The sequence below is a fragment of the Ptychodera flava genome, chromosome 22, assembly GCF_041260155.1.
Source record: "Ptychodera flava strain L36383 chromosome 22, AS_Pfla_20210202, whole genome shotgun sequence".
Lineage (NCBI taxonomy): Eukaryota > Metazoa > Hemichordata > Enteropneusta > Ptychoderidae > Ptychodera > Ptychodera flava.
In genome coordinates this window covers 21,056,364-21,082,416 of record NC_091949.1, presented here as the reverse complement: position 1 = coordinate 21,082,416, position 26,053 = coordinate 21,056,364, and the positions used below count along the sequence as shown (strand labels likewise).

The following is a 26,053-nucleotide window of genomic DNA, read 5'->3' as shown; positions in this document are numbered from 1 at the left end:
GTTACTCCAAGAAGATATAGGAACGATGGAATTTTTGATGTTCAGTGTTTTGAACTGTACCAAACCTGTGGTCATTGTGCCTGGATATATGCAGATAAATGTCAACGGTCGTAATACAGCTGTTCTGAGTGGAAATGTTAGGGTAGTAATGTCTACTAGCATTTGATTTATGGATAATGTTGCAAGTATAATAATTTTTCAGAGGAAGAAAGTACTTTGCATGGACACAATAAGGTTTTTTGCCGCACAGAAAGAAAAAAGTCATCCAAATGATTTGGCTGCGTTTCGACAGTCGCGCTGACTTTGTGTCCGTTTTTTTTTTTCGCCTGAAGAGACATTTCACGCCGACCTGAGCAAAAGTCAGTTCACTCATTCACCGAGGACAATCGTCTGTTTTGTACATAATTCTCCATCGGAGCAGAAAGAGACACTAAAGTTTGTTGAAAAAAGATGTGCAGATATGTCTCTGTCATTCCAGGTTTACTTAAGCTGTGACTGAAAATATAAATATTGACAAAATATACAATAGACAGGGATATGGACTTGGAGATGGTGGCCGGGCCTTGTGTCAGTAGAACATGTCATAATTTATCAACTGTGGATCTGGGGGTCCCCATCAGGAAGAAGACTCCCTAAGAGCATTGTTTTATTTCACCAGCTTAATTGGAGACCCTCTCACAGCCCCTTGCTGGCTGACTCTTGCTGGTGCAGTAGCTCGCAGGCATCAGTGAGCTGGTGCAGCCACTGAGGCTACTATGCCAGCTTGGTAAGCTGGCAGTGTCAACTTTTACTGAGTCAGGCCACACCAGTGCAGCAATAGACATTACTCTGCCAGTTTTGGCTTGAAGGTCCCGCCTCTTGTCAAAAAGTGGATGGAGACAAAAAAATAAATATTTGGATCAAAATATCCATATGTTTATTCGATGCCTGTTTACACACATACTGTATCCTCTTCAAATGCTACATACATATTCCCCAACCAATTCTGATATTCGGGCAGCTTTATACCTTCTGGGAAATCAGTCACACACAAACATGTTGAGCATGATATAGTCATGTGACACAAACATTCAATTTGGTTCTGATTCACCCTGCACGTCTGGTCCAGGTATCATGCCTGGATAGGCACCAGAGTGCATGCTGTCACCCTCTGTGTTCGATGAACTCAAACCAAAAAGTCGACCCTCTATTGAACCATATTGCGTGATGGAGGGACTGTGATGTAGGGTCTTTGATTGAACGACTGGATGTCTTAATTTGCTACATACAGAGCTCAGTGCTGTGCAACTTAACTATGTACTCAAGTTGCGTGTTCCAACACAGGGTCATGACTAAGAGTGACAAAAAAGTTTAACGATACTGATATTTGAGATTTAATATCTGTTTTTAGAAATAATCTTCTAGACAAGTGAAGTCACGGTTAATTTACTCTGTCCTAATGACCTATCAGCTTCCTATCTCCAAACCAAATAGGTGGACAGAAAGTAATAAACTGCAGTCGGCATGCGTCGTTTGTTTTCGTTTTAAATAGGGCAGTGTTTGGCTGATGGCATATTAGCAAGGAATTGTATTGCCACTGATCGATATACCCAGTGTGTAGTTATGTTAATGCAGTGACATGCAAAATGGATAGTCGTAACCGGTTCTGCAGAATAAGATCTTGGTCAGTTGGCAGCCGGCCCAATACAGGACTATCAGATCAACAGTGGAGGCTGATTCTCTGGAGATTAATATTGGATAGGTCGAAAAATATCATTGAGGATCAATATTTTGACCTCCGACCTTTCAGCAGCGACAACACTTATTTGTTACTGGGTGCATTGAGGATATACCTAAATATTAACAATCACTATGACAATACAAATTAACAATCACTATGACAATACAGTTACATAATCTCTAATGGTTATAGTGTTCAGAATATGGCTGTGTAAAGCACAGCTCATAAAATAATGGACATCTGGAATATAGCATCTGCATGTGAAAAATATTCATTATTTCAAATCTATCACAGGAGTGCTTGCCAGTTCCAGTTTAGATATGACTGCCGGTGCTGCAGGCATGGTATTGTCACAGACTCTGATGATTTTTTAATAGATAAAAGTCTCACAGAAGCTAAGGGAGCTTGGTATGTCAGACCATTTGCGCACAAAAACTGAGCAGATCGTCTATGTAGCCGACACGAACACGAACTATCTGATATCGGCTATCAAATACTATGAAAAATAGTAAAGAATGAGCTACAAAATCACTATCAGTTTTAAATTGCAGGTAGAATAAGTCTGTGACTTTGTATAAAATACTATAAAAACAGTAGAAAGTGAGCAACCAGCTGAAAGTTAGTCGAGGAGACCTTAAACTCGTACACTACGCATATCATTAGCATCTCATTGTCGGCTACATGGACAGTGTACCAAAAACGGGGTTAGAGCTCAATTTTGTATGTCACTAGACCACCACCTGATGTCAATACATCATGTACCGGTACAGTAACTCTGCATCTTGAGTTGATATACAGAGCTTTTTTGATAACAAAACCAGACTGCACGCTTCTTCCTCAGTACCAGTTAGAGCTTGCACTATTTTCATGTTGGAAATTTACAGCAGGACTCAACATGTAAGCTGTCGAGAATCATGATGTACAGATGTCCTGTAAATTTATATTTGCCGTTCTGCCTAACACCTTAATTTGCAAGCACTTCCGTCTCACTGCTTGCTGAAAATCTACTAGATGGCAGCAACTCAAGTTGAGAACCCTGACCAGACAAAATGATTTATTTAACACATACTTTACGCAGTTCAGTAACTCCAAATTGAGCATTGATTATTAGTGTATAATATATTTTGTCAGTCATCTCAAAATGTTTCATCATTTGAAAACAAATGAATTATTTATATTTGTTTCACAAATATATTCAAGTGGCAAAGTGTGATTATCATGTTTGTTTGAAGGACCAATAGCTGCAATGTTTTATGATTTATTCTGCTTTCCCTTTTTAATATTTACTACAGTTTCTTGTTCTACTCCCCAAAGCATGTTGAGATAACACAGTGTTCAGTTTGTCAACTCAGTCTGTACATGTGTAGACTGCATTGTTACATGTATTGTTGACAAGTGAATTCTACTGTGGATTAGAATTCACATATGAACAATAACAGTGCACTTCAGAAATATGGATGCTGTCTTGAAAAGCGAAATAGTTTGTGTTTCAACATGCTTTGGAGAGTTGAACAAAAACTTGCAATTGACATGCAAAATAAAAATAGTACAAAAAATTAAGATTACAGCTATTTGCCTTCAAAAATTTCACAATAAAGGTAATTTTCAGTCCATTGATGTTTAAATGTAAATGCAAGAAGAGTTAATGGAATGTATATTATGCATCAAAGCTTTTTATTGAAGAAATTGTATGGCACCTAAATGATCAACTTTTATTGCTTTTCTTTCAGAATCCACTGTTTCTGTACCAACAAGAGATTTTGCCAATGTTAAGATCATGTGAGCTGACACAGCAAGATGCATGGCTGGACAAAACCTTGGCGCGATCACAAGTGCAATATTGATAAATGACGGATATCAGACAAGATGATGGCCGAAACTGACAAAAATGATAATGTTTGCGGCAGAAAGTTTGAGTCAAAAATGGATGGGACTACCCCGGCTATGAAAGGTAACATGAGACAAACACGCAGTGGAACTGAAATACAGCAAGGCAGAGATGCCTTGCTGGTCATGACCAACAAGATGAGAAAAATCAGAAGTTGCCCGGGAGAGATGGCAGATCCCGATGCTGTATCCATAGAAACGGATGAAGACAGTGATTCAGAAGGAGGAATTTCCATCACAGTTGCGTCAGAATCTGAACTTTCGACTAGCCTCGGAAAAGATGACACCAGTCGGGATTTCACAATGGCTTCTGGGACTTCTAGTGAGCAGATTGATATAGACGATGATTGGGAAGCCATTACACACATCTGGCAGGACATTGAGAATGATAAAAAAAGATACGAAGCAGCCACTCTGCGACATACACTCAAACATTCAGTGTCTGCTCCCCAACAAGTTCAACATCGGCTTCCAAGGCCGGAGAGATTCTTGTCTCTTCCAGGAACCAGTGGAGTAGAGCAACTGGAAAGACTTGTCAAACTGATGGAAGAGCTGTCGGAGTTGAAGAAGCAAAATCTTGAGCTGAAGAAACACTCTGATTATCTGGAAGCCATGAAAAATCTACAAGAGATGAAAAATGAATGCCTCGCGATGCATTGCAACTGTTCGGCAGCGCAAAAATTTCTGAAACCAGGATCCCTGAGCTTCGACGCCGACTTGGTGTTTGAAGAGAACTCGCTAGAAAGTGAGAGCATGACAACTGGCGTGGATGACAATGACGCTGTTGAGGAGAAGCACCAACACGTCTCAAGGCAGGAGAGAAAAAGCAGGCGGGCTTTCAATAAAAACTTTGAAGCCCAGCGCAAGAGAAGCCGATCTGTAGAGATTGGTCCCGGTGCTGCCGATGCACTGGTCAAGGAAATGCACAAACGGTCGATGTCCCGATGGGAGAAGGTCAAGGAGAAATTCAGCGGCAGTAAGCATGTCAGCGTGAAACGTAAAAAGACGCAAATGACGACACGAAAGAGCGAGCCTACAATGCAGAATGCAAACAGTATGGATGAACAAGAAGTCGTCACAAGAACAGAGGACGTCACAGAGACAAAATCTGTCGACAGTGGAGCGTATTTTGAAAATGAAGAAACTCATCGTAGGCGGAAACGATTCATCTCAAGCAGTCGTCAGTCAGATATGTCAGAGAATGAGGAGACTTTTTATGAGGCTAAAAATTCAAACTGGCTAGAGGTTGAAAGCTTCATAGCTAAATCAAGGAAAGACAGCGACTTATCGACGAGTTCTTCAGACTTGGATCAAACTTTTGTGGATGACTCAAGAGCTGCGAGGGGGGAGATCAATACAGAGGCGTCGTTGACGACAAACAGACGGCGGAGGAGATCATCTCCAGGTACGTCTGATCAGAAACAGGATCCACAGTTGAACAGATCCTCAAGTCTCCAAGAAAGAGGATTACCGGAGGAGATGTATATGGCTCACGGACATGATGGCCACGAAGCCAAAGGGAAAAGTTTAACACTGGGAAAAATGAAAGACATCATATTACGGAAGGAGAGTGGGAAAAGGAAAAATAAAAAGCTTTTCTTTGAACAGGAATACAATCATGAGCAGTATAAAGATGCAAGTTACCCTGGCAACGATGATGCCAAGAGACAAGACGAAGGCGTAGTTACTACGCCGACATCAGCATCATTTTCTCCGACGTCTTCATTCAAGAGGAAACACAAAAAGCACACAGCGGACGACCTTCCGGTGCAAGAGGAGAGAGAATTGCCGTTCTTGTCACCAAAGGCAACCAGGAAATCCTTCCGTACCAAGGACTTGGCATCTGCTGCCCACAAGAAAGTAAAAGGTGATACAGCCCTTCCTGTTTCTTGTAAAACATTCTGTTTACAGCATAACTTACACCGACTTTATGACCTTGTTCGGATAAATCAAATCATTCGGTGGTTTTGCCCATCTGTGTTTCATCATGTCTGGATACCTGAAATAGCAGACTATTAGGCTTCATATCAAATGATAGAATATCAGTAGAAGTTTATGAAAACGTATCGTAGGCACGTCGAATGATACCATATTGCCCACTGTATTATGTCTGTTTGATTAAGGGATGGTTACAACATGTCGTACAAAGCAAAAATGATGTTATCTTACACTATTAAAATTGTACCGTATGTTTTTCATGGCTATGGCGATTTGTTTTAGTGAAAGCTGTTTGTTAAGTGCTCTATTACCAACCACTCTATTATGTTTGTTGGCTTTGACATAGTGTGTCATGCAAATATTCAATCCATACCCATGTACATACACACAGGATAGAATGGGTATTTTTTCAGCCAACCACTAAAAATGGTCTGTAGAATTGCATAAAGCACTGCTTGTGTAGAACAAAATCACATGTACCAGAAAGCAAATTTTGAAAATGGTTACTAGACTTGTGAGTATCTTTAGACCGATACTGTTGTCGCCCTTACCATGTACTTGTAACTTCAACATTTTTACTCTTATGTTCAGAGAACTTTCCTTTATTTTATCAAGCTCTGTTTCACTGCAAATATATGGTCATTTACTTGCAGCTATCCAATTGAAGGGGCTGTGTCCGTTCCTCTATGTATTGACTGCAATTCTGTTTTATATTATCAATAGGTTGGGACAAAGTGAAGCAGGCGTTGGTCAAGAAGGATGGTTCCTCTCACGGAGACAAGTCCAAGGCCAAAGCCATGGATGACAGCATCCTAGCTGCCTTGAAAGGAGAAAATGTGGACGTAACCACTCTGTTGGGAGGGGTGTCTGAAGAGTTCACTAGGAAGATGGAGGAATGGGAAACCAGGAAACAGAAGAAGTCTTCTGGAAGCAGTCCTGGAAGTAAAAGGAAAGGTGAGGTCTCCAAACACTTTATATTTTCATTACATAAATAATCTTCTTGTTGTTTCAGCAGGCCGGCCATACTAACGTTAATTGGATTTTCAGATTGTGACCACCGGTGGATTACGACATCTTTATCAAGCTTCAACATCCATTACCTAGTACCACCCCAGTGTTGCTTATTATGAGACTATAATCCTTGTTGATAGGGCTTATCCAATCAGGTTGAAATTTTATTTAGTTTCGTATAAGCTTCTTCAGCAGAAACACATAAAACACTTCAGTATTTTCTGAATTTCCTTGCTCTATTTTAGGAGATCACCAATACGTCCTAATATTTCCATGTATGGTATTCAATTTCCAAATATGTCAGTATATTTATTTGGCATACAAAGAGTCTCAGGGACTTTCATTTTCTGTTGTACATGACAAAAATTATGTCAATCTTCAGTATTCTAAATATTCAAATTTAATTTCTGAGTGATTTGACCATTAAACCTGGTCAGTCTTCTTTTACTGTACAAATGTCATTAGAAACTTTCTTTTTTTAATAATGTCAAATATGGTTTCATAAACTGATAGTGTACCATAGAGCAAGCTAGGATTTAGAGTTGTTTAAAGGATTTTAACAATATCCAAAACATGTTTTAGGACATCGGTAAAGCAGTGACAAATTTGCAAAGTGCAAAATCAGGGGGTTTTTCCTTGTTCATAAGAATACTTTTTATCCTATTTTCTGTTGCCAAGACACTTGGTTCTTTAGTTTTTTCATGATTTACGTGATTTTTTTATTCTTTTCCATACATATTTTTTTTTTCTCATTGAAATCACCAACTTTGCAGCAGCCAGAGTGGGAAGTAACTCTCCCACTTCTGCCAACGAGGGCGCCCCCTTCTCGGCAGGTATCACCATCGATTGGTCCTCGCCAGTCCTGTCGCAGGAGGACTATGAGGCTGTGCAAGCCAATCTTAGTGACAAATTCAGAAAGAAGCTGGCTGAGTGGGAGAAAAAACAGTCTAAACTCAGTGCACCTTGTGAGTTTTTTAAACGTAGATTTCCTGTAACATTGAACTTCTGTCGTCACGTCGGCAGGAAGGATTTGATTTTATAATGAATCACAAGATAAACAGCATCCTGCATGAAGTGGCGTAAACATCTCTTCATCATTAACATTTGCATGTTACACTGACCTTTGACCTGTTGCTTTGGACCTTTTTATGTCTCTTTCAGCAGTAGAACATTAATTTTTGTTTATTCTGTTCTAAAATATCATTAGTTTCCTTCTTTCTCCAATCTAGCTAATTCATTTGGAGATGCATGTCCCAAAAATATTGTTTTAATTTGCAGGGTTATTGTGATGTCATAGTTGTTATGTTTAGCACCCTGATATTCACATTTTATTTTCTTTTATTGTAAACAAACACTTTGGTATTAAACCATTTCATGGCAATTTATTACCATTTTTTTTAACTCTTGATTGTCACATACATTGTAACAAAGCGTAGTTTGTAAGTGGGTATACCATATGGCAACAACATAACATTTATTAAAATTGATAATATGCTAGTGTGCTCTGATATAAATACACACACAACCACTGCTTGCAATGTCTTGTTATAGCTTCTTCACATTGTAGTTGAGACGTTTTGGAAACTACAAATTTCACGCCTATTAGGCCTTTTTATTGCCAACCACCATATACATTTACACCTCCTGTATGGCGGACTTTAAACTTGACTTCTAAGGATCACATTTTCTCAACACTAACTGATAATACAATTTCTTCCGCATTTCTCTCACTTGAATGCTAACATACATATGCATCGATGGCATATCAACATGCTATGTGCACATAGTTTGTACATGAAATAATGAGAGAGGTATGTGAAATTTGTGTTGAGTGTGTTGTTCTGTACCCATCTATTTTAATTCTATATCCATCTTCATGCATTATGTGTAGTGTGTTTCTAGACAGTCATGTTGATTTTGCAAGCTTTCTACTGCAGCTCTTTTTACGCATATAGATTTCATCATGCACAACGGAGCAATTGTTTCATTGGTACCGGTAGTTGCTACAATGGAGAGACTCATTTCAACTCAAAAGAAACTTATTTGCATCTAACAATACCTGTACCGAAAATTTCACATTCTCAGTTTTGGGAATAATCACTTCAAAGAATTTCCTGTGAATTGTTGAACACATTAATTTCATGGTCACCAAGTCTTTCACTGTACCTTTAGGGTCTGCCTTCTTGTAATTCTCAACAACTGTCCAATTTATCGCCCACTTAAAATGATGCCACCCCTTGGTGACGTCAACTTTTATGTAATATATTCTCTGTCACACGTACATGTCCATTTCCTTCTGTCTGTGCTGTGCCTGGTATTTCAAGGTTGTAAACATGATGACTGATAGTCAAGTGTAATTGTAGGGTTACCCATTCATACGCTGAGAAATTGGCACCCGTTGTGTGTGTAGTTTTGTTCAAAGATTTGCCCCAAGCAATCTCGTATTGCTTTGCCAAAATGCAGAAATTGATACTGATGAAAAGTTTGTAAATTGTCATGCCAAGGAATTCTTATTGTGTATATCCATGGCATTCATTAAATCAGCGAAAGGGTAAATTTTTGACATTTTTACAGTTATGTACAGCTGTTATTTTGTACACTGAGTGACTTTATGCGAGTATTCCATGTTTTCTTGATATCTCAAGAAAAGGGCTGTTTCTCTTTAACAGTATACTCCACAGTGCATGTGGCTGTTCACAATGCAAGTTTATCCAAAAACTATGTACTTCACAAGTGATCGTGGATTCCAAAGTGGAATTAGAAACAGACCTCAAACCGTATGTTGAATGTCTTTGAACGCTAACAACGAGTACCGTATCATGGTGTTGTTCTTAAGATAGTCAAAGCCTCAGTAGAAATACAACTTGGACCGTCGTGTTTTCAATATTTCTGTTCCATGTATGAACTAGTCTCATAGTCTACATATATATGCTATGGTATTTTGTTTGTCAACACTGCCTTCCAGTGTGTGACAGTGAAGTTCTACACCTGAATTTTATTATCAACACCTATGCAGGACATACATATACCGGTACAGTCAGTGATACAAGCAAAGTACTGGATATTTCAACACACTGTAAGAGACAATAGACCAAGAAACTGTAGCTAACACACACAAAAAATCATGACATTTTTTCAAAAGTTACTATAAGTAAGCCTCCAGTTTCTGACACATCAAATACTCAACAAATTTAATGAGAATCTCCCATTATATTCATCATGACGCTAGAAACTCAATGTTCTTTGAATTAGCAACACTTCATGAGATGTTGATCACATCATCAAGACACTATCACAGACTTACAGCATGATATTCATTGATCTTGACTCTCTATGTTTAAGTTTCAGAATGCATCATGATAATCACGTAGTCACAGCTCAATCTGTGTTTTTAACTCTCATCTTTTTCTTGCAGTGATGTGATGTCTATATTTATTTTTTCACATCTCAGTTAAAGGCCCAGTAGCTATAACTTTTGATGATTTTTTCACTATTTTTGTTTTTAATGTCAACCATAGTTTCTTGTTCTACTCCCCAAAATATGTTGAAATACACAGTATTCAGCTTGTCAACTTGGCCTGTAGATGAACAGACTGTATCGTAATTGTTGACAAGTGAATTCTAGTCCCAATTAGAGTTCAAACAGCAACAACAACAATGCATGTTAATACACAAGGGTGCTGTGTTGACAAGCAAAATAGTAGGTGTTTCAATGTGCTCTTGGGAGTTCAACAAGAAACTGTGGTTGACATTGAAAAACAAAGTAATGAAAGAGCCATCCAAAATTACAGCTAATGTTTCTTTAAAGTCTTGTTACTATCACGCATCAGTTTCTCTTTGTGAAATCTTTAATGTTTTGTGATCTTGTTTAGAATTTACAGAAAATCAGAATATCTGAGACATCGATAAAAAATTTTTTTATGGTATATTCTGACTTTTTTGCATGCTGTTACTGTAGGTCCTAGTCCACTTGAGAGGTTGAAATCAGTTTCCAACGAGACGACATCTCCCATGGAAATGTCACCACAGATGTACACTATGGAGGAACTACAGAAGAATGTGTCGGATAAATTTTCAAAGAAGCTAGAGGAGTGGGAGAAGAAGAAACAGCGGGGACTCAGTGTGAAGGAAAAACGAGAGAAGCAGAAAAATGATAAGGACAGCGAAGAAAAGAGGACGAAAAGCGAGAGCGTGGAAAAAAGTATGACATCATCAAGTCGAATTGAAATTTATAGTACTGAAAACGTAACTGTGTTTAAGACAAAAGAGGGGAAATTAGAGTATGAAGGAGTTAGCGAAGAGTTTGAAAAGAAGCTTGCTCAGTGGGAGAAAAAGAAACATTTGAATGTGCCTCCACCTGGCGATATGGAAGCCAAAGCACATCGTGTTGACACAGGTGGTGATAGTAATGAAACAGCGCCCTCACATGTCCCATTGCCAAGAAAATTTAGTGATGGTGCCATCAGTACAGGGAGTAACAGACTTGATTTGTCTCCGAGGTCAAGGGCAAGGTCAGTGACAGGGTCGCTGGACTCGGATGACACTGACGTCAGCAGTGTATTCCAGTATTCTCCTGTGACACCAGTCATCATTGAGCCGGAGGATACTGAGGAAATCCTCGCAGGACTGGATTCACCAGAAAATAGATTTGAAAATATGATGGATAGATTGACCAGTGGCAATAGACCGTCACACTCAACGCCACTCTCTTCAAATGAAGTTGAAAAAATTGTGACTGTTGTACAGGAGGACTTGCCGCATGAAGTTTTGCAAGAAAGGAATGTGGTCGAGGAAGTTGAACCAAAGTCTCTCCGAGATGAGAGTGTGTTTGTTGACATCCTGTCTGAGGGACAGTACAGAGCACTGGAGGAAAGAAACAAACAATTGTCAATCAACCTGAAACAGAGGAACAGCAATTTAGACCAGCTGAAATCTGAGCTGGAAAAATGCCAACAAGAACTTAATATGATGAACCTGCAACATCACAAACAACTTGGTAAGTAGTAATACTATAATAGTAACATAAAATTGTCATTTAGTCCATCATTAAATTTCAAGACAATTTTTCAACATTTTGTTTCCAAACTGGGATTCAACTATGCTGTCACTTTTGTAACATCAAAAAAGTGACAACTTGATAATAACAGTCTTTTGTTTTATTTGGAAATTTGGGAATGACAACCACCACAAGCTATGATACACATGGGTGTGGTTTTGCGGATAGACAAGAGCAAAACTCTAAATTTACTTGTGATTACTCACAGTGGACATTAGAGTGGATCGTTTCCCCAGGAATGGAACAAATCAACTTTACTTGATTGAAGCAAATTCCAATGGGAGAGTTGCAAAGTGTAAATTAGCTGATCATAGAAGTGTGCCATTTTAAAGATTATATTACAGTAACTGAACAGCTTGTGCAGCTGGCTGCCAATGACAGCCGAAAGCTACTCACTGATGTACATGCTTCACAGCAGTACAATAAGACCAAAATTCTTGACGGCATCATCGCCGTCATTGCAATCCCATGATTCATGTGATTTTGTCATCGCACATCATGGCCCAGCGTCAATAATTTTTACTTTGTATAAGATTTGCAGTAAAGTTTTGAAACTACAAAATTAACTGCAAAACATTGAAAATAAGAAATTAAAAAAGGCAAGTTTATATTACACTAGATGATTACAGGTAGTTCTGCATGTGTGGCAAGAATACGCAAGCTTTCTGCATTATTTTGTGGCAATTTTAATTTCAATTGTCAGTACATTGTCTCTTTGAAAGTGCCTTTCTTCACCAAAGCTTTCTCAGCATTTCATATTCAGAGACAAAGGATAGGCAATAGTAGGGTTTACACACAAGATAGTCATGCATAGACTTGGCTCTCTTCATCATGTATTGGACTCACCTGCAGCACATCAAATATGGAGCTCTCATATTGAACTCAAAAGAACATGTTTATTGCATACCGGTAGATATGACTTATTTTCTGTGTTATTTTAAAACTATATCTTTTGAATCTGATGCAGAATTTTTGGTCACAAAACATAATATTGAAACTTATTTCCTCAGACAATTACAGAAAGGTGATCACATCGGGGGACTTCACGAACAACACACCACCACAACCTCAGACCCTGGACACCTCTCTACAGTATCTACAAGAACAGATAGAACAACTGGAGTCATATGGGCAACGAACTCGCCAAGACAAGTCAACCTTGGAGGTACAGTAATCAAAACATTGTTTCTCTGTTACACTGCAGTAGCGAATCAGACGCTAAAGAATATTATAGTAGCACACACATCCATGCACAGCCTGCTAACTGTCCAAGATGTATCATTTGCTTTCAGGTGTAGTAGTTTTGACTACGTCTGACCTCCTGCTAGACAATGTTTCAACTTTGGCAGAATTGATTTATTCATAATTGACCTATATTACTGCTTAGCTGATACATGTAGTTACGCTTGACATGCCAACTTTTGCAGGGTTGATATCTCAGTGATTGGCTGGTATTACCGCTTTAATAGCTGATAATCACAAAGAAACAAAACCCATTAGTGAAGGCAAGACTTGACAAACAACCGAACAGAAACGACACTTTAAGAGTGTCTTCCACACAAGGGAAAACGACAGACAACACCAATGACGCAGTGACAGTCTAGTTCCCGTATTACCAACGGTCAAAACAAACCACTATAAATTCATCGCAAGTCACTGTCAAATTGTTTTATAGACATAGAGAACATTATTAAGTTACACATTTGTTGAAGTAGTTAAAGATATAATATCATTTATTAAATTCCAAACAGTCTGGACCACTCATAAGTTGTTGTCACATGGATGTTGGCAAATATGATAAGAGTTAAAACATAGTTATGAAACTCTTCCAACACCACTTAACCCTTTGCACCCTGACCTCCTGGTAACCTATGACATCATACGGACATTTTTTTCCGAGCCGGGTTCAAAGGGTTAAGATTTACAGTATTATAAATCATTCATTTCCTTTTTAAGCGTGCCAGTATAAAGTAAATGTTCATACATTCTTTTTACCTCATCATGAAAAGACCAGTGTTATGGACCAGAGATTGAAATACGAAAAGACTATAGCTAAGTTGCAAGCAGAAGTCACCAATCTTAGACACATCAACCTGCAGCTGGTCTCCGAATATTCCAAACAAGGTAAACAAACCTTTGTTATGTCAATATATATTTTGCTTCACAAATTTCTTCATTTTAGGTTCATATTCTTTTATATTCCATATTTGGAGTTTCTGGTATCATACCCTGACACTTTTTATGTAGGCCATATGATTGTGGGATTCCTGTAGTGAGGCAAACCACACTTTGCCTGTCAAATAATAACAATCATATGCGTCATTTCCATGCAAGACAAAAATCTGTTGTAAAAATAGAACAATTATAATGATCGAACACTGCATTAATATATTTAAATCACTGTCATGCAGTTTATCAAACTTTTCTCTCATAATTTTGTAAAAACAGTATTTCCTTTGTAAAACATGTAATCGTTTTTGAATCTCAAAAGTTGTCAAGTTGAAAATAGTTCAGGTTCACGTTTAGTCAGATGATGACTGTGCAGCCCATGATGTCATCAGCATGTTACCATTGATACTGATGGAGCGCCTGAGATTCCATATATGAGGCATATGTAATAATAAGTGGTTGTGTATATTTTCATTATTACCAATTGTGGCACAGATCGAGTGTTACAGGGTGATGAAGTTGCTCTTTTGTTGAAAAATGCTGAGGAAATGCAGAAGGCACAGGACACTATGGCAGTTTTGCAAACTAAGGTGTGTATATTATCATGATTTTACAGTTTTGCAAGTTAAGGTGTGTGTGCTATCTTGATTTTATCATACTTTTTTGGTCTGAAGAAAAGTTTTTTCCACTGAAACATTAAAGTTTTATGCTGTTTCTTTTCATGAAGTGTATCTGATCAGTGAAAAGTCTTAATCTCACGGGAGGAACAGATTCATATCAGTTATTATTATACATCTACCATCGAGAACGATAGAATTTAGCGTGCGCTAAAAAAGCCGTACGGAACGCGCGTCCGTTCCGTAACACGTACGGTTTCAAGGCGCCCCATTCCCTGCGGCTGTATCTGCCCGTTCACTGCAGAACGGTTTCAAGGGACCCTTGGACGAGTGCCAGCACAAGTCTCGCGTGCGCTCTGTACGTACGTGTGTAGTGCACACACTCCAAAACTTACAGAAGCGCGTCCGAAGTAGCGTTCCACACTTGCGCTATAAATCGGAAGAAAAATTGTTGACATTGCACAAAAACGGTCACTACTCCGACATTTTGATGCCCCGATCAGGAATGTAAGATGTATAATAATAAGGTTATTACGAAAATACCGCAAAGGATGCACTCGGACATTGGCGTCGCGCATCGCCCTCCGCTTCGCGTCGGGCGATACGCTGCGCCAATGTCCTCGTGCATCATTTGCGGTATTTTCGTAATAACCTCATAGTATGCAAATTGTATGCATATTATTCCTTTCATATCGCTTCATATCCAGAGAGTAATAGTGTCAGGTAGAATATTGAAAAAGTGTATTCTGTTCATGCAGTGTATCTGATTGATAAAAAGTCTTAATCTCATAGTGATGATTTGTGATTCATATCAATTATTATGCAAATTTTATGCAAATTATTCCATTTGTCTCATTCCTAAGCCAAAGAGTGATATGATTGGTGAATGATACGATTGGTGAAAAGTCATATTTTCAGAACATATTTTCAGAAAAGAACGTATTTGCAGAAAATGTGTTCTTCAAAACATGAGATCTGAGTTAGTAATAATTGTATTCAATTTAAATTTTTTTCTGTAGGTTAGGAATTTCCAGCTGGCATTGCTGCACAAAGACAAGTTCATCTCTGACATGGAATGGAATCTCTTGGACAGGGAGGCCTACATCGCCATGTTGCAGTCTGAGGTGGACAAACAAGCTGCTGAGCTGAGTTACTTCAAGACCATGAGAGACAGCGGTGTTCTCAGGAGAGTCAAGAGCTTTGGTTCAAGAGAAAAGACTTATGTAAGAACTGTCTTCAAAAACTCTGTCCATAGATTGTGTGACGTGTGTTATATAATTCACCTTTTTCACCACCATGGTTTGGCCCAAAATCCATTGTTATCATTAGTTAGTCTGGATTTTCCCATAGGGTATTGGGGTGAACAGGTTAAGAAGAGGTATATTTTGTGAATCAATGTGACTGCCCCCAAGCTTTTGTCGTTGATTGACATGATTTCTCAATTATAATTACAGTTAAAAATCAGTAAAGTACCTCTATCTGTTAATCAGTCTACAAAAATGTCAGGAAAGAGTTTTTATCAATCCTACAGCCATGTTAGCAGAGTTTTTGCTAAGGCTTGGAAAGAGGAAAATTGTGAGAACCCCCAGTACCATTTATGTTTTCCCCAACCAAGTAAATAAGGATTGCATTGATACAACAGGGGAACCGCTGTAACATAATTTGGGAACCCAAGTAAACTTATATGGTACTGGCCTTAACAAAGACATTGAAGTAGGGAATTAATAGGCACTCCAGCTCACCATATTTCTGGTGGCCCTAACTTTGGCAAAAACTTTTCCAGCAGTGCAGATTCATGATAAGTTCTGAGAAACATGTCATGACAAAATATTGATGACATCAGAAATACAAAGTTTTGTCCAGAATCTGCTCCAGTTCCCCTCCATGATTATTTTCAGAGAACAGCCCTTCCAACCTCTAGACTGTTTTAGATTCATTTGACATGAAACTCCTGATGATGATCTGGGTAATGAGTTGAGCAGCTCCCTCTAGAGTCTTAGTGGCAATAATCCAGTGTAAGTTCACTGTCTAACATTCCATTGCAGTTGAACAGCCATCAGAGCTCATCTCCAACAAAGTCTACACCATCGAAGTTCACAACAAAGAAGACAAAGTCAACGGATGATGCTGATTTGAAAGAAATATTTGAATTGACCAATAGTTTGGAGGGGAGGATATCGACTTGTGAGAAGAGCAGCTTCACTGCCATTCCATCTGTTGGATTTACTCAAGAGAGTAAAATGCAATCAACAGGTAGGGTCTTGAAATGAGCTGTTAGTGTTCACTTTTCCAAAATGCTGTGCTATACTTTCAAGAAAATACAGCATGGATTTATTATGTCTTGACAATCCAAAACCATACATGGTAACATGTTAATATCTATTGTGAAGGGTATTATATTATGAGAAAAAATGTTAATTTTGGGAAATACTTGAGATAATTACCAGAAGGGTAAAATTTCTGCATGCGATACTGTAAGTTTGATTGATAATTAGTTTATGACTTTTACTAGAAGTTTTGACATATGTGCCATAAATTCTGCTTTTTGCTCAAATTGATAGAAATGTGAACAATGTGAAATATTTGCATTGTTCACATCTTTGCTGCAGATGAGAACAAGCGGAGTGCCTGGCGAAATTGGTATAACAGTATGAGAATCGCATTGTTTTCTGCAGATAGTGTCGAGGGTATCCTAGAGATTTCCCCTACAACGGAGCCTGTTCTGACAGAACTTCATCCAGTCACCATGAGTAAATCTCCATCTTCAGAGCCGACAGCGAGGGAAAAGAGAAAAAAATGGATGGAAAGCAGAGACCCAATGACAGGCAGTCCAGTCTTAAGGAGAAAGGCAGCAACAGAGGCGACCGATGAAGTTAAATTGGAAACAAAGATTTCTAATGACAGTAAACAGACTCACAGTGAAGGGAAAAAATTGCCTTCCGTGGGTTGGTCCACAGTTGACATTTCTATTGAACCTCAAGTTGAAGACAGTAACAGCAAGAAAGATGACGTTTCTAATGATGAAGTGGTGAAATCAGGCATTGATGAAGATATTGAGAAGTTAGAGCCACTTGTCATATCAGAACCTACTGACGCAGAAGATGATGAACATGCCAAAGTAATAATGGTAATGCCATATTTTGAGACATAAAAAGAAAAAGCTGTCTTCCCATTTCGTCAAATAACTGTAAATCTGGAGATGCAAATTTGCATTTGAAAATGTGTTTCTTTAATACTTCTTTTTTGTTCAGTATTCAAACTACTCTTTGCATTCCATCAAGTAAGGTAAAAAAGCACTAAGAAAACGATGCACTTAGGAACACATATAATTTTATAATTCAATGACTCAATCATTGAAGGCCTGTTTCTCCATTCCAACATTTCAAGCTGTCACTTGGAATCAGTGGCATTTCAATGAAGAGAAACAAATGATCAGTTTCCAAAAGACTGTCAGCCATCCTTCATATTGTTTGGATTTTAATTTGCTCTTTTTCAATGATTTGTCAGGAAAAGAAGACCGTGAAAATATCTTCACCGGAAATTCAGAGGATGCCAAAACCACTGAAAGTCTACGAGTTCAAAAAAGCTCCTAGTCTGCTCTGCTGTGGTTCTACACACAAACACTCCATAACATCGACGTCCAGCTCAGACGATGATCAGAAACCATGGCCCGTAAGCAGCAGGCCTCACACAAAATGCATAGAGACAGAAGACACTCCGGCCAGTGAGCATCATCAGATTGGTTTGTCGGAGTCCCCCGGAAAGTCAGCTGATGATATCACCATGGCTACAGTCTCCGTGAAGAGCAGCATCTCAAGTGAACATGTGAAGTCTACAACATCAACGGAGCGCAGCTGTAACACAACTGTATCAATGGATGATCAGTTATCAGTCACTGAAAAGGGGGATACGCTGCATCGTGAAGAACCCAAACATACAAAGAGTGCTCCTGACATATCAGGAAAATCATCGAAGGAGTATCCAAGTCTTTATTCACTCGTGCCGACTAGACTCACAAAAGACATCAGAGCCACCCAGTCAGCCGAGGCTGGTCTGGATATCGGGGTCAGTAAAGAGACAAAGGCTCTAGGGCAGGAGCCGGAAAGGGCAGTCTCCAGAAATGCTTCCCAGGATCAAATCCAAAGGCGTATTGACAGTATCATCAGCAGGACTGCAATACAAAGGATTGGTGTGAACTCTCAAGACAAACATGAAAACAAAACAGGTCAGGTGAGGTCACGATCTGTTGTCCGGGAAGACAGAAGCAGAGCTGAGAGGAAAGTGACCCCTCCAAGGGAAAAATCAGATGATGTCAGCAGTGCTATTAGGACTCGAAGGTCAATGTCAGTGCCGGGGCATCGTAGATCGCCAGTTCTTTCAACTAGTACTCCATCAGTTGAGCAGATTACCCCGACACTGTCAACAAAAAAGATGATTTCGCTGTCTCCACAGATTGAAAGAGTACGACTAGCTAAGAGTCCCGTTAGACATGTTCATGTTGATATGAGCGTTGCAGGCAGAAACTCATTGAGAAGGGATTCTGACAAGAGCCAAGACGACAGCTCTGTGAGTTCACTGGAGTCGTGTACTAAAACAGACCAGAGGGAGAATGTAACGCCCACAACACAGTCAAAATTAAACAAGTCTCTGACAATCACAATGGAGCTGAGACCTAGAAGTGCATCAGTTGGATCACAGATGAACCCATCTGACACTGATAAATCAGGTGACGGCAGAATCTCTAGGGATCAGTTTGAATCAGCGCCCTCAAGTGGTGAGAGCACTGAAACAGCCCCACAATCAAATGAAGTAAAAGAATCAATGGGAAAACCGCCTCAGCTGAAGATGAAGTTAGGTCAGCTCCACAATCTTGGAAATGTAAAAGACATTAGGAAAAAGTTTTCAGATATGCAATACAGCAGTTCGCCTAACGTTCTACAGTTGTCGGATGACAGGAGCTCACCTTTGAGAAATGAAAAGCAAAGCACTGGAAGTGGTGGGAGGGTGAGAGAGCTTAGCCAGGCATTTTCTGGAGAAGGATTAGTGGACAAGAGGGGTTCCAGGGGTAACTCCCCCTCCTCTTCCACGAACAACATCAACACGAGTGTGATCAAACAAGTCGAGATGTTCCAGAACATCAAAGCAGAAACACCGGAAAGCAAGAGGAAGACCATGCCCGGAATCAGCATCCTGCGAATCCGACAGCCGTTCGGTCAGGACAAGGATTCTGGGTCAGATTCGCCTTGCGACTCGCCAGTTTTAGGCAGAAAGCGGTTGCAGTTGGAAGGGAGACGAGGATCAGTGCCTGAGGAGAAGTCGGGAAGTTCAATATCAAGTAGTGGTCAGCCGGAAAAGCCTCTGTCAATACTGTCTACAAGGAGAGACACAGATGTTGGAAAGGGATATGTATCACAAGGTGATGCTGGAAAGGTGGGTCAAAGATCTACAAGTGAAAGTGACATTTTGGAAAAGGAAAAACCTGATAGCAGGTCACCAACATACCGGAAAGTACCGTCCAGTCCAAAATTGTGGTCCTCTAGGATAAGAGAACCGCTGAGTTCTCCAAGGAAAGATAACAGTGGACTGTCTGGAATTGATTCAACACAGGAATTGAGAAACCAGGATAGGTATTCTAAAGACAGAAGCAGTCAGCCGACTGCTGAGTGCCTGACTCACGATGATAGCGCCAAAGAGAGTGTCAGTATCAATAGGCGTTCACTTGGATCAAAACAGACTCTTCCGGACAGACCAAAAATGTCCAGTGTGCCAAAACCCAATAGGGACAACTCCACAAGCGACAGAAGGTTTACTGACACCACAGGGAATAGGACAACTTTTAAACTGAAAAGAGACTTTATGCTGTCCTCAGGCAGTACAATAGGATCCCTTTCTTCAGAATCTGAAAGGTCCTCCTCAATCACGGTTTCCCAACGTGCATTGAGAGATACTAGAAATGAAAAGACATCATCGCGTGCCAATGAACCAGGAGATAGTGTGAGTATCATACGGTCTCCACGAGCAGTTGAAAGTTCAGAGGTAAAAAGTGATGCCAAGTCTCCCAGGACACAAAATTCTCCTCTCAAAGAAGATCAAAAGAAAGGCTGGTTTTCTAAGAAGTTCTCCAAAGTGTCAAAGTAAGTGTATTTTCATGCCATGTATTCAAAACTGATATTTTCTCTAAGACTTGCTATTCCTTTATTTTCATTGTAATATTTATTTTTTTATTAAAAAAAAATTTAAAATGCACAGTCAAATGCTAAGAAAGTATGTCAATAACACTCTCTAGTGCCTATATTGTTGCTTTTTGTCTTTTGTATGCAAATTATATACAAATAGTTTCAAGATTATTGTACAGGTTTGTGTGTGCACCATCACAAATACAAACATACCAGCTAACTGTTCTACCACAGACAGTGGAGCGGAAGATGCTTTACTGTCTATAGTTCTATTTTACATCCAAGAAATTTGTATGTGTAGAATTGTTCCACCATTTGTTAACTTCTGTTTTCATTCCCTCTGTTTGTTGTACCGCCAGTGATGCTGATGACCTGCATGCCTCTAGACTGCACACTGATGACAGTATCGATGCAATTTGAGCAAATATTCACCATATAGTGCATGGGCACCCAGCTAACAGGTTAGTGACCTTTCACCCCTTGTCTGTATCATTGTTTTAAACTTTTCACCCCCAGTTCCCTGTATACAGGGCCAACTTTACCATAGAAAACAATGGATTTGGGACAAACCATGGTGGTGAAAGTGTTAAAGGTATATAGTCACCTGTAATCTAAATATGCCCATATATGGTCAAAGGGGCATTCCTTGGTATTCAAAATGCCCATGTGAGGGCGCTGTTTTTAAAAAGCGGCCACCTGCTTTAAATCTGTGATTGGTTAGATTTTTTCTTTCCATGGTAACTGTAGCAAAATTGGAACAGGTGACAGTATACCTTTAACTGCGTAGAAAGCAATTAATAATTCCAGGCTTGAAGAGATTCGAAAAATAAAGGAGCAGGTGAATTGACAAGGAAAATTTTAATTTGTTGATTGCAATTAATGATTCTGAATTGCAAATTTTCTTCTACTGTGTGCACACAAAGCGAATCTGAAGCACTCATCATGAAATCAAAGGAATATTCCTAGGGCCCTCCTGTGGCTTTTTGCAGCACTAGACCTACTGTAGGGACATGTTAATGTGCACTATTTTGTGTGAAGCCATGGCCGATGCAGTCCTTTTTCGCAGTCTTTCAATCTTGGATATCATTTGATACATCAGTCTCAGGCAACGCTTTTGTCTCTCATTTCAGGTGCTGAGGATGTTTTCTGAGTTCATCACCATGGTAACAGCCGTGGAAGAAAGTTCATCAGTGAGACAGGCTCACGGAAAAGACATTTACACCAAGAGTTATAAGATTTACAAGGAAACTGCCAATCTGTCACACTGTGTGTGTTGTGAACTAGAAACAGCGTCCGAAAATCTACCTCAGTCTTTGTGCACATCCAAGTTACTTGTGCAAAAAATATCCGGGTAAAACATGGAAAAGGAATTTTTCAAAGCCCAAAATGTGTGAACGTAATGTTGAACTTCATTCTTCTAAGAGCGAGCCTTGACCAGTGTATTTGTGAAAAGAGGTGCTTAATATTGACATTTACACATGGTTTCTTCCGCATCAAACAGGACAATGTCAGATATTTTGTTTTCCAGAAGATACATTGAACTGAACGTGCGGCCAACATTATGAGGGCGCTCTGCAGTCAAGTATAAAATCTATCATGTATGCATGCCATTGTAGGGCTGCTCAAGTAACATGGTTTTGTACAAAAAAATGGAAAGTCGTGGAACTTCAGTGTAGTACCTGGAACGCCAAGGAAGTTGCAAATATGCAATATTCAAGGAAAGTTATGAAGTGTTACAATACCCATCAGACATTGAATGTCAATGAGGAAGATTTCCGCGTTGACCCCATGAACTTTCCCGGGAAAAAAATCGTTTTCTGTCCTGGAAAATTAACTGCCAAAAACTCCTTGAATTTCCAGTAACTTTGAGTAAACAGAGTCTGGTCTCAATCTTATGCAAAGTAGAACGTCGAACTTGATATTTCTCTTGTATCTTTTTGGTACGTCAAAAATACAGCAACACCGCTAAACTACGAGTTTTGATATTGTTGTCAAAACAAATACAGTTTCCACTTCTCAAAGAAGTCGTGTCAGTGTTCACTTGAGGCAGCCGGTGTCATTCTGATGCAATTTCAAGGTCACATGGAGATGAGAAAATATCTCAAATCATAAAGAATTGTAACACAGAGGATATAAAGCACTCTGATACAAAAACTTGCATGGTCTGCAGAAAGAAATATATATACTATCATGAACAAACGTATTGAACGACCGAATCCCAAACTCTACAGTATTAAACCTCATCATAATGTTAAATATTATTATACCTTTTGTGATGCAATTTGTGATATTATTTCTTGTCATTTTGATCTACATTTTATAGCATTATGACGGTGGAAAAATCTGCTGTCGCCACTTATCCATCCTCAAGCAGATAATGTTATACTCAGCTTTAGACTTTCAGAGTTTACCTTCTGAGAGGATATAGACCCACTGAGCTCACAACGCTGCACACAACAGTAATTCTTATATTAGTTTTTCACAAATTATCAGGTGCACATTAATTTTCAAAGGCCTGTCCATATCCATTTATTTATTGCTTGTTTCATCCAAACAAAAGGTTTTTTTGACAACATACATCTGATGAATAAATTCAATCTTCTTTCCTGTGATTACAATACGGCTTTCCAAGGGAAGCCTTTCAGTTTTAAAAATACCCCTCGAGAAATTTTAAAACTAAACATTTCACAGTGCAAGAGGAGCGATTATTAGATTTGTAGATAATTATGATTTCAGTATTACATGTAAGTATTAGCCATGTGCAATATCCAAGCAAACAAAATTAAAGAAACTGGTAGATATTTTATTGCAAACCTGATGTATTCCTTTGTAAATATAAACCAATCTTATACTGTCAAACAAACCATGACAGGTAGTATTAAACAATTCAAAGACCCTATTCACTGTTGATGTCACCTTTTCCTGGTTTCACATGAAAATGGGAAACAATTTCGATGTTTAAATGGCATTTGAATTCACAGTTTTTGCCCAAGAATGGTCTGACGAGCTAAACTGAATGTGATTCAGAGGCTGATGTGTGTCACCAAGGGATGACATTCGCAGTTGAAAAGGGAAACTTTGTGATGCTACAACAGTATTACATTTCAATTTTTGTGACAATTATTTAATCTACAAGCATTCATTTTGAATCTGTTGAAGAACTTCTTGATACAGTTCTTCTACAAATGATGAGAAAGAAAATGTATTCAGGGATTTTGAGAAAGACAGCATTGAGGTTGATGTCCTGACTCAAGATGGCAGGTCTGTCTTCCATGATACTTGCTGAAGAAAGGTTTAGTTATAGACTTAGACGCGTATAGCAGCACTATTAATGAACTTGACAGACAGAGAAATAGATCAAGGTTAAAGTGACATTTTCCATAAATGTTTTTTAAACTCCTTATTTCAATGCCAATAGTCGATAGTTGACCTTGCAATTATCTGCGTAAACAGCAAAATCAAGAAAACATAAGATGATGTCCGGCTGCTAGTGTAATCCAACATTTCACAATCATTGCCATTTTTTAGCAAAACAACTCCGGTAATCTTTTCATTGATTCTGATTGATACTGTTCGTAGTCAATGAAAACTGAGGACTGCATTACGCTTGATCGTTTTCAAATACAACAGAAGTCTTTAGCTCACCTCCCAAGAGTTCTAGTGATGAATGTTGATCTTCGGAACTGAAAATATACAGTGCAATAGAATTACAAACTCCTCCAAAAACATGTTTTGAAACTTTTCAAAACCCCAATGTCTTTTAACAGAATGGTTTTTTTTACTGTATTTGTTGTGTTTTTACCTCAGCATACTATTTTTAAAACTATTTTTATTATGATTGTGATCATTATTAAAAGGTCAACAAGTTTTCATACATAACTGCAAGGTCAAATATTGAGCATTGGCAAATTAAAAATAAGTTGTTTAAAAGATGCCATAAAAGAGTTGGCAGTGTCACTTGAAAATCCGGAATGAACCTGAGATGGATTCTTTGACATGGGGTTTCCCCTGCAGACAGTAGAACAAAACTCTAGACGTAGATAGGTCAGTCAAGCAAGGTAAGACTGTGAACAATGTACAGATAGAGAAACAAATGGTAAAGAAGTATTTTACCAAAATTATTTCAAGTTTTGAATTAGTCAAAGATAAAGTTAAGAGAGTGAAGAAATACAAAGAAGTACATCATCATAGGTGTTTGACATTCATGACATTGAAAAACAATAAATACCGTTAGAAGACAGCGTTCCTTTCCAGGCCAGAATGCTCCCATTTCAAAAAGTGTTGTGAAATCATAATCTTTACTGTCAGTATTATGATAATCAGATGCAAATATGCAGTGTTATTATTTTTGTAGAGTCCTATGCACAGAGACTGCCAGTTCATCCATATTACTGTCTGACCCCATTTTATGTTTACTCACTATTAATAATGAAACTTGACTACATTTTACATTTTAAGGGCTGAGTGAATCTCTTGCGAGGAGAGGATTTCTTGCTTCAGATGTTCCCTAATAATAGTTCAGTTTAGATAGTATTATCTTCAAGCAGGTTCAGAAACACTGATGCATACTATTCAGATTAACCATTGTTCTTCAAAAGCATTATGCAGCCTGATACAAGGTATAGTTCCCACAGTGTCTTGCTAGGTCACAGACTTCTTCGACAGATCTCAGAAGTTCTGAGTGCTGTTTGGATGCTAATAACAAAGAATTGAGATTATTGTCATTGTTAGAATAAGAAAAGCAATGACTTGGGGTCAAGTCAGAGTCAAATGCTACCACTCAATACAGTTTGCTCCTTAATTAGCTTATCATTCAGAGTAAATACACAACAGATATCTTCTCATTAGCAACAATGTAACAACTTTAAGATGAAGATATCGTACGAACATTTCCATTTAAGGAAATATGTTAGAACAAATGGATGTAAACTTGCAGCTAATAACGTGTATATCATGTCGTTTTAGGGGACAGAGAGACAATCAATACAACTTTTGCAATCATTGCTCTTTACAACTCAGAGATGGAAAAGAGAGAGAGGAAATTTAATCATTTCATGTAAATTGGAAGGATATTAATGTACTAAGAGCTCGTTAAAAACAATTTCTTGCCATCAAGGAAAATGTTTCTGTTTATAGAATAAGAATAAAAGCATTTCAGAAAAGATGTGTAATAAACCTTATATGTAAGAGTATGATGAGAATTTGTGTGTTATTTGTTACTGTGGTAACTTATTCTAACAATGGAAAATATCCACTTAAACAATATACCACTCAAAGTTCAGGGTTTACCAAGAAATTTTGACCAGTTCACGACTGAAGGGCATTAGCAATAGCTAGATATAAGAAGTTAACTGGTCACAACTGAGTGGTATACCGATCGTTGTGATGTTTATTATAATTTCTTTTATAAATTTTGGCATGAAATGTTTGAAATATGATTTCTTAGTTATACACTGTCTGTGACGCAGAGCTTATCACA

At 38.6% G+C, this 26,053-nt stretch overlaps 1 protein-coding gene across 9 annotated transcripts in view; it reads left to right on the top strand.

Annotated features, from left to right (window-relative positions):
- LOC139122936 (microtubule-associated protein futsch-like) overlaps positions 1–25,766 on the top strand; it is a 93,311-nt gene extending 67,545 nt beyond the window's left edge. For 4 of the 9 annotated variants that reach the window (XM_070688819.1, XM_070688821.1, XM_070688820.1 and 1 more), the window contains exons 2-13: positions 3,451–5,474; positions 6,269–6,499; positions 10,515–11,552; positions 12,623–12,777; positions 13,622–13,736; positions 14,277–14,371; positions 15,418–15,621; positions 16,444–16,651; positions 17,074–17,525; positions 17,906–20,532; positions 20,934–21,035; positions 21,705–25,766. In XM_070688819.1, coding sequence (XP_070544920.1) covers positions 3,587–5,474; positions 6,269–6,499; positions 10,515–11,552; positions 12,623–12,777; positions 13,622–13,736; positions 14,277–14,371; positions 15,418–15,621; positions 16,444–16,651; positions 17,074–17,525; positions 17,906–20,532; positions 20,934–20,994 — 7,074 coding nt within the window. In that variant the 5' untranslated portion in view covers positions 3,451–3,586 and the 3' untranslated portion in view covers positions 20,995–21,035; positions 21,705–25,766. Of the gene's footprint in view, positions 1–3,450; positions 5,475–6,268; positions 6,500–7,329; positions 7,522–10,514; positions 11,553–12,622; positions 12,778–13,621; positions 13,737–14,276; positions 14,372–15,417; positions 15,622–16,443; positions 16,652–17,073; positions 17,526–17,905; positions 20,533–20,933; positions 21,036–21,704 lie in introns of all 9 variants that reach the window. The other 5 variants (XM_070688815.1, XM_070688817.1, XM_070688816.1 and 2 more) reach the window with 2 other exon arrangements.
- Positions 25,767–26,053: the final 287 nt, after the last annotated feature.